The 9,682-nt window shown below is 40.5% G+C and overlaps 1 protein-coding gene across 1 annotated transcript; it reads left to right on the forward strand.

The window, feature by feature from the left end:
• The first annotated feature begins 4,509 nt into the window (after positions 1-4,509).
• PPP1R17 (protein phosphatase 1, regulatory subunit 17) lies at positions 4,510-9,213 on the forward strand. The gene is made up of 3 exons (XM_009075111.1): positions 4,510-4,599; positions 7,464-7,616; positions 9,035-9,213. The coding sequence occupies exons 1-3, from the start codon at positions 4,518-4,520 to the stop codon at positions 9,211-9,213; spliced, it is 414 nt and encodes a 137-aa protein (XP_009073359.1). The 5' UTR covers positions 4,510-4,517.
• The last annotated feature ends 469 nt before the right edge of the window (positions 9,214-9,682 follow it).

Genomic DNA, 9,682 nt, shown 5'->3' on the forward strand with positions numbered 1-9,682 from the left:
CTATTATTAGTAGCAAACGTTTTGGGTGGAGGGAGGTACTCAGATCAGGGTCATATCACAGATATCTGTTTTGTAAGATTTAAATATGCTTTCTAAAAATAAAAATCAGACTAATCTGACAAGAATGCCTGGAGAGAGCAGCCTAGGGCCCAAATAACACTTCTGTGCATTAGCATGAAGCTGTCTTCTGTGCTCCAACAGAGCAACGTCAAACACATAGTCAAACTTGTAATCAAAAGTTTGGAATGCAAAGCAGAGCACCCAGAATTTCTAATTTTAGGACATCTATTTTCTACTCTGACTGCAGCAGGCTCGTTGTCTTGCTTTATTCACATGGTTTGCCACAAAGCAGTTATTTGGGCTAGGATAGGACAGGGTATGGGTGAAGGTGCATATTTGCTGATAAAGGTGCCAAGACTGCTTGCTGAGTGCAGGTGGAAGAAGCTAAATGAGTCAGGTGTAATATCCTTCCCCTCGGCCCCTGAGCTGTTTCACATGATTTCTGTGTTGGGATGATGGATGCAAGATGACTACATCCAGGTTTTAGTCTCTTATTCCTTCTTTATGCATTTCTAAATGGCTTCATGCAAATAGGGGCCTACTGACACTACAGGGTGCTCCACAGAGGATGTGCTACAGAAGGAAGAACAGGTCTGTCTTTGCTTCTCACATAGATTTAGGGAGATAACAGAAGAGCAGATAAAGATGCTGGTAGCCAGCCTTTCCCTCCTTGTTCATGTGCTCATTGCAACCAGAGAGAAAGGGGCAAACCAATTAAAAGTGGTTAGTAATACAAACCTGTCAGAAAGCTGTAAGTGTATGCATGGTGGGAGAAGAGGCACCAGCCTTAAATGGCAAACCCTGATGCCAGAGCATCTATTTGAGCAGGGCAATGGACTCCTGCTTTAGGTGCCAGCTGGACTGTAACTATTGCAGTCCATCCTCTGCCTCATGTCTGCACACTAAGATATTTCTACTTACTCCAACTTCCAGCTATTGAGTACATCAGTAGCAGAAAGGCCAGGCCCTGCCTGTGGGAACATGGACAATCATGTATGCATGCTGTCCCACCCCAAGGCCCCAGTTGCCTCTGATTTTGCCTCTCCTTCTCCCAATTCATGGCAAAAATACATTCTTATGAATTGGTCTAGCTTCAGAAGATAGGTCCATGGTGTCATACAGGCTTCTGTGGCAATGTTATTACCAACTACCAAAATAAACTCATTAAGTTCAGATTCCCTGCTGCCACCCAACAAGATGGTCTAGAGTACTTTTACTTATGTAGCATCCTTGTTAACATGCCAAAGGTTTCTTTAATAACGGTACATGTCCTGTAAATTAGCACACTTTTTTTCCTTGGGGATTTAGTCAATTACGGAAGTAAAACACTCACCTGAACAAGAAAAAAAGTTCCACATACATGGTCTACTGAAGTCTTCTTTACCTAATTGAAGTTTGGAACTGGTTGCATTGGTGGTCTTTTGTTTTATGGAAACTCACAATTGAACCAAAGAAAGGAACCGTATTATTTGCAAACATTGTGTGTTCTAAGACTCTGTTAGTGAGTGATAGAACAGCTTTATTTGGGCACTCTAATCGAGCAGGTACAGCAACTAAAAATTATGAAAAAATTTTAACATGCACTTTAAGCTATCTAAAAATCCAAAGCTGATACTTGGGAAGTGAAAAATTCTGATAGTTTTCATCTGACTCACCATGTCTTAGAGTTGTGTATGCCCAAAGGAGTCCTACTGATATGACAGTGATTCAGCATGAGAGTTCATTCACGAGGCTGAAGTAGCTTTTAGTCATATTGGAACTTTTCAGTCTGCCTTATCATCCACTGCCCTCTGTAAGCAGAGCCAATCCTATTGAAAGTTAAACATTTTCAAAAGGAGCAAATGCAAACCCATGTAGGCAAAGCTAGAACACGTTTCAACTTTTAGGAGGCATTTCAGGTGTCTCTATTAGCTGTACCTTTTCCCAGAAATAAGAGAATCAAGGTGACTTCTTTAGGCACATCTCTGTAGGGGAGTGATACAGCCTAGCTGCATTGTACTGAAGTCTCAGGCTAAATCTATAGTATTTCAGGAAGTATCTTCTGCTGAGTGTGGTTTAGAGCTCCAATGTAACCATTACAGTTGCACAATGGATGAAAGAGGGTCATTAAGACATATAACAGACTGCAAGACAAAATTTGCCATAGTCCATTATATACATTATTCTAAATAGCAAGGATTACCTACCAAGGTGACTGATGGCAGCAGAGAGTGCAAACTGTGCTAATGTGAAGTCTGCCAGGAAAAGCATTGCATTTAACACATGAAAATCTACGAACATGCTGCAATTTGTAAAGGCATATTAATGACTTCATAAGGTCCCCATAGCAAGCTACCTTTCCATGCCAAACGTTACTGGGGAATCTGTTTCTTCAGTGCCAGGAACTGATTTTAGTGGTTTGGGAAAGCACTATTGCAATGCTCACATGCAGCAAATCTCCTTTAAAGGAGAAGTCTGTGTGTAATGCACAGTGACAGGATGTAACACCATTCATAGTTTCACACATTGGACATGATGTATATACATCTAAGATACCAAAACCTGTGATATATTTTTGTAATTTTTCTCTTTTTATTTGTCACACAGACTGACACAATGTGCAGTGTGGAAACACTTTTGCAAGCAAGGCAATGCTGGCTGAAGGGCAAACTTGCAAAAGAAAAAAAAGTGGGAGGGGGTGTCAGATGTTAGGCTGTAAAGCAGTATTTTAAAGCACTGAAGATGCCAAAGGCTTGGCATCTGTGACTATGAAAATATGAACACAGATATATGGGATGCATTTTAGAATAATATTTTTCAAACTACATTATTAAGAAAAAATAAAGAAGCAATTCTCTCATAATCAGTATATACCAATCCTATACTAAGTCTCTTAAAAAAGCTTGATTTTTATTAGGTGAAATAATTCAATGAATCAATGAAATCTAGCCTAAGTTAACCATATTTTATAAGGCATTTCCAGTTAGTATAATTTACTACCAATTTTACATTTAAATTTTGCTATCTGTCCTCAGCCTTTTTGAATCAAGACCTATTAAAAAAACCGGCAGTCCATAGTGTCTGTAATGGTATCCCTGCTTTTACTGAAAACCTTGTCAACAAAGCACCCTTCTGAAAAGAACATTTTCCCTAAAATCATAATATTTTGCCAGTGTACCCTAATCAAATGCAATAAAATCAAGTGGCATTGAAGAATTAAACTCAAATCACAAAATGCAGTGTGAGCCTTCATATGGCCAGATAATAATTTTTTAAAAATGCAATTATGTCTCCTTCATTTTTAGCCATGCTTTTTGCATTTCACCTTTCTTTTCACCTTTCTCTTTTATTTCCCTTTCCTTCTCCACTTCCTCTTCTTTCCTCCATCTTTTTTCCAAATCATTCTATCTTTCATCTACTATCCATATTGTTGCCTGTTTTTTTTCTTTTCCTTGTTGCTTTTGTCCTCCCTCCATGGAAGTCACAGTCTGCTCTTATTCCTTGAAAGTGGAGAACAGAGGTTGTGAATGAGAAACTACCACATCTGTAGCTGGATGAAGGGAGATTTCGAGATCACTTGGACTGCACCTTCAGGTTGAAGGGGTTTTTTCCTTTAATATTGCTTTTGTCATTCTGATGGGTTTCTTCTAAGCAACCATAGAAATAATCATCAGCCAAAAATGGCCTAATCTCCTTGTTTCTGTGGTGGCATCTGTGGCAGCCCCAGAGTTAGTGAGTTCAGGATAAAATCTCAGCTTGGGGAGATGCTAGGAAAACTCAAATAGGAAGACAGGCTTGAACAGCCACTGCAGCTATAAGTAAAGGAGGATAAAACAGCCAAAGCAGGAATCCTGTGAGACCTACAGAGCACAGGCACTCAAGCAGCTTTGTGAAATGGACAACGAGTAAGTCTACGTCATGTTGGCTTTGTGGTCTGTGGGTACTGGCCATCTTTCTGAGGCAGCACTTACACCTGGGTCTTCAGGGGTATCCAAGATCTCTTAGAGGAGCTGGACTTAGAAGACTAACTCAACAGAAGCCATGATTAAAGTTGGAATGTGTAATAAACACCAAATATGTTCCTTAGTTTACAGTTGAGAAAACAAAAATGGATAAGAAAATCAGAACAAAGCATCCTATTTCCTAGCATTTATTGTGTGTATGAGATAGTACTTACTGTATGATCAAAGTCAGTGTTCCTCTGTAGAACCAACCCTGTGCTAGTGTGGGTTGCTTACAGCAAGGTAGGTGGAAAAATGGGTTACTCTGTGTGTAACCAAGGCAGTGAATAAATGCACCTCAGCATGTGTGAGTGACATCAGGCAAGCAGATTGCATGTCAGAGAGCAGCTGGAAGAAAAGAACTCCTTGTGATCTGGCTAGCAAGTGGATACATAACACCAATATGTCTGTTTTATGTCACATTGCCGCTTTTTTTTTTTATGTAGTAGTTTCAAAGGAGGACAAAAACCTATTTCAATGATGTCAACAGAATGTGTTCAGCCACTTGATATCCCAGATGACAGACTGGACAAGCGAGATTCACAGTGTAACCATTTAGGTAAGTATTATTAGATGATGTCATTGCACTAATGAGAGGTGTTGTCTTCACATCATTAGGTCCTGTCCAGTGTTCATTTTTCCCCTCCAGCAATACAACTGAGGCCTCATGAAAACCGATACATTACACCTTCTGCTGACACTTCTGATGCCAGATGGAAAGGCAAAGAGCATTTTTCCTGCATGCAAATGTCAGCTGAAGCTCTAGAGAGAATCTAATGAAAGAGGAGAAAGGAAATAGTCATTGATCTTTTCCCTGATAGAAAAAGTAAATCAGTTTCTTAATTTATACCACAGTAAACTGAAAGCTCGGATATAGCTGAGCTTTCCCAGAACACATTTTCCATATGCAATTTCAGTAAAATTTGTCAAGAATCCCATTTGCCTTCTTTGGGGCAGCTTTCTAAAAATGTTTTGTCCTTCACAATCATTTTCCTTTCTTGAATCTACTTCATACGTAACTTTTGCACTAAGCATGCGAGAGTTGTGTTTGCTCTGCCACATTACCAGATTTCATACTTGATAGATGTGCGTTTTGCATATTCATGATCTTTGCCTCTGCTTCAAATGCTATTACTTCACTTTCATCTTCAAAAATTGTCCTGAAGAAAAAAACCAAATATTTGTTTGCTCATTGTTACCCTTGTGATGACAATAATGAAACACAAATGCATTTTCACTTGCTTGTCAAAAAGTCTCTCTGAAGGCAAGCACAGTTTTATATTTTTTTTTTATTTGTCCTGTAAGGAAGGTATCCTAGTTCTGTCTCTGCCACATGGCATTTCTAGCTGCAGGCACCACTTTTACCACTCCTGGTATACCAAATATAGTTGGTCCATAAAATTTCTTACTTAAATATATACAGAATGAGTTCCTTCTACAGTTGTGAAACTGAGGCAGTGGGAGGATAAATGAGCTCATTAGGACCATGAAGGAAGCCTGTTATGGCCAGAAAAAGAACCACATCTTTCAGGGACCTAACCCAGAGGTCATAGCAGCTGTCACATAACAGCAGCCTTAAATAGTGTGAGAGAGCCCAGAATGGAGACCCACTTACATCCAAGTCTGCAGTCAGGGGTTGGGTAGGGGTGTGGGGAACCCAACTGAAGCCAAACAAGCAGCTTTTAAGAATTTAAAGCATTGGTTTGTGTGATGCTAGTAATGAGAGCTGTTGCAAAGGAGTGGTTAGAATGCTTAAAGAATCACTTTCAAAGGTATTGCCAAAACGCAGGTTTTAATATGAATTTATGAGAGTACAACTTCAACAGAGTTCAATAGCAAAGTTCATTCTATTGCTTACTACATTGATGAAACATCCATAAATAAATTGGATTAGAAACAATTTGGAATCAGTTACACAGAGTCTGAGGATGCAAGAAATAAGGGTGCAGAGGATATGGATACAAAAAGAAAAGGGTGTAAAAGGATTTAACAGCAATTAATCATTGACTAATTGAACATTTTGATAAGTGATTCAATGGAGTCGCTCCAATTATGACAATGGCAGTTATAGTTTCACAATAATGACATTCATACCGTAATTAATTCACATGTATGCATGCAGGCAAAGAAATATATACATCTATATCTACGTGTATAAAAGTACCTAAAAAAAAATCCCCTCAGGCTTAGTGAAATATTCATACAAAATCCCTTAGCATTTCTCAACAGGAATGGGCTGCACCTCAGGGAGTATGTATGTGTGTAGGGGGTGTTTGCCTAGACCTCATTGTCAGCATTGGTCTTTTGAATATTGCAAACTTGAGGGTTCATGGGCTCTGAGAGGCATCCCACTCAGAGGGAGGTGCTGGTGCATTCCAGCAGAGCTCAGACAACCTCACTTAGCACTGCTGTTTATAGGGTCACAAGAAGGTTTTTAAAAAAAAGTCCAGTAACAACAGTACCATAACACTCAGACTATGATTCATTTTATCAAAAGGCCTCGTGACAATGGTTCCATTTCACTTGGGCTATGATTCAGGTAAGTTACTTATCAAGGCTAACAAGAGTAACTGTTCTTTGTTCTTCATCTTGATCGGGCAGCTGACATTCCTAGTATGGTCAAAATTGTTCCTACTTTTACCATGCAAGAGCACATGGAATGGTCAGGGACACTTCACTGCCCAACTGGTAGAGTCAAGGGGCACTTCACTGCTGAGCTGGTTCAACCAAGGCTTTTCAGAAGCTCCTGAGATCGTAGACCAGGCCTGAGTATGAGGTGAGGGAGGATGATGCACCACCACAACAGGGTATCTTCAACATTTTCAGCTTGCATAAGCACCCAGAAATGCAGATCTTCGCTGAAAAAAACGTGCTGACCATCTGAGTCATCTGAGTCAAGGCTTGATTTCAGGGAAAATCAGAAATCCAGTATCATGTTATGTAAATCAAAAGCAAATACTCACTGCTCAGTAGCTCTGGAAATAAAGCCAACTCTTGAAGGGAACAATATACTGGCATATTTTACCAGTACTTCAGGCTGATCCCACACATGTAAAACTTATCTTCACAAAAGTGCCCTTAAAGATACGGTCCACACAGTTAGCACTGGGTGAAACAGTGGTGGCATGGAACCTTCACATATAATGATGTAGCCTTCCCTCCACCACGTCAACACATAGCTGCTTGCACCTCTCTCCCTCTGTTTTATGTCTACTGCCTACAATACAGAAGGACAACCTAAGTCACTTGACTCCCATGTAGTACTGCACAGAGACCTCTTTTGCTGATTTTGTAGATTTTTAAGAGATTTTTCTTTACAGGCATTATAATTCACTTGGATTAAAGTCATATATCAAAGCATTTGTTTCCACCATCTGGTTTATTATTTCCCCTCAGTTTCAATTTCTATATTTTTTCCCACAGAAGATATTTCAGAGCAGCTGATTAAGAGCTGTGACCTCAAAAAAAACCCAAGAAAAGGTAAAATCATCCCAGCTTCCCAAAACACTGAACAGGAGCAAAAAAAGCCAAGGAGAAAAGATACACCAGCTTTGCACACTCCACCACCTCTATCAGGTGAGCAATAAATCTCTTGACTTTGAAATCCCAACTCAGCTGTGGGGATTGAATCTGGGCAAAGTCCATAGACCCCTAATTTAGTTATGTCCCCTTGGATGTGTACAGGAACACAGGTCCATGCATAGGCACCTGGGTAGGCAAGTGAACACAGAGTCTGACTTTCTCAAGGGCATTGCTTGTTAGTTGAAGGGTAGGTAAGTGGGTGTATGGTCTGGAAGATGTGCTCCCTTGGAGCCCATAGTCTTGCTGCTAAATGGTGTTATATTTATGTTTTAAATTATATGTATTTACATGTAGCTGCTGAGCCATGCTAGAAGTCCCAATGTGATAAGTTCTGAAATCAAAACGGTTCCAGTTCAGTCCCTGTACTTTCTCATGAAACTCATACTGAGTGCTTGGGGGAGGCTGAAGGGGATAAGGCTAGGAGTTGACCAGAGAAGCACACAAGCCATCTGCAGGATGCTCCTCCTGAAAATCATAGGGTTCATGTACTTGTAGGGACTCTGGAAAAGGGTGGGTGTTTTAGGAAGCTGAAAACCACCACACCAACAAAGGGGCTCCTTGTAAGATGCTCCCTGCTGCGGTACCTCTACAGATGTTTGAAAGCCAAAGGCCACCAACCTAGGGAAGGGAAGAATAAGCAGGTGAATGCCACTGAAACCTGACAATCTTCCAAAAACAGCAGTAGGAATAAATGTTTGCCACTCTCTGCTAACAAGCACTCTTTATTGTGCTCTCCAAGGAGAGAGCTGTGCTCTTGTATCATCAAATTCTTCTTCCCATGCTGCACAAACTCAGAGGAGTTAGCCAGTAACTAGTTGCATGGTTCTCTGCATATCTGCGTCAATTCACCAAGTCAAAAAACAAGCAGCTGGCATTTTCCAGTATTTGTAATGCAGAAATTGAATTCATCTCTGTTCAGTTTTTACATGTGTCTTCCATCAGCAATTCTCTCTTAGCAGAGTGGCTCAGAGGCTGGAGAGCTGCATTTTGTGCCGGCAATTGCCATATCATAAAGAAAACATTGTTTTACCAGTTAGAATGGGCCATTTCTGTGTGGTCACATTACTCCCAACCAGAGGCTTGAGCATCTGTCTGATTAAGCTACCTTGATAAGATGTATAAGCTCTTGGAATAGAAGACTATACTCATCTTTACTGTGATTTCTGATGGGCTGCAGTTTAGTACATGAAGTACAACCAGAAACCAGCTGACCTGATAGCATCGTTGTCTATAGCCTACGGAATATAATTTACCTGGGGGAAATGTAGGGTAGGTTTGACATGCAGAACACAACATGCACTCATGCAGCCTTACTTCGGAGGAAATAATTTGGAAAGTTACACAGGTGCAGGTTTCTTCAATGTGAACAAGACTTAATTGGCATTTTCTTTTTTTTTTTTTCCTGCTTGCAGGCATACTTTCAGACTTTTCTGATAATCTGCTGAAAAGATATGGTATTACAGAGAAGCCACAGAGAGAGAGAGTGAGTCCAGTATCTCAATTCACTGAACTGGAGCAGAAAAAGCCCAGGAGAAAAGATACACCTGCAATACACATCCCACCTTTAATAATAGGTAAGAAAGTTAGCTAAAGGTCCTCCAAAGAAGCAAAAAATGGCTAGGGTCAGAGGTATGCTTGGGAGGAGGCTGTACTTGGGAGCTCCTGTTGAAGTGGACCTATTTGGTCAAAGTATGTGATAACTGTAGTGGTTCACAAGTCTTTACATATCTCACTCTCTGGGGATAGAAAGACGTTTAGTCACCTGATTATCTTGCAAACTGCGATCCTACTTTTCTGAAAGGCCAACTACTGCCCTACGTTTCCAACCTGAGCACACACAAATTTTTAGGTCACCAGCACCAAAATGCCTCAAATGACCTAGAGAAAACCTGTCCTGATCAACCCCCTCTTCACTCCCTGGTCCCTGACATGCACCGAGGAAACCAAGCTGTGATGAACTCTCATAAACAGCTCCTTAAAGACAGTTCTGTCCTTTAGCATAACATGCAATACATACGTGCTGCATAATATGCTAACAGGGAAGGGAAGGGAAGGGAAGG

This window comes from Acanthisitta chloris, unplaced genomic scaffold (genome assembly GCF_000695815.1).
Source record: "Acanthisitta chloris isolate BGI_N310 unplaced genomic scaffold, ASM69581v1 scaffold21735, whole genome shotgun sequence".
NCBI lineage: Eukaryota > Metazoa > Chordata > Aves > Passeriformes > Acanthisittidae > Acanthisitta > Acanthisitta chloris.

Coding starts and splice junctions, on each gene's coding strand:
- PPP1R17 (XM_009075111.1), top strand. CDS start 4,518: ATGATGTCAACAGAATGTGTTCAGCCACTTGATATCCCAGATGACAGA. Junction 4,600..7,463: donor TTCACAGTGTAACCATTTAG/GTAAGTATTATT, acceptor TTTTTCCCACAG/AAGATATTTCAGAGCAGCTG. Junction 7,617..9,034: donor CACTCCACCACCTCTATCAG/GTGAGCAATAAA, acceptor TCCTGCTTGCAG/GCATACTTTCAGACTTTTCT.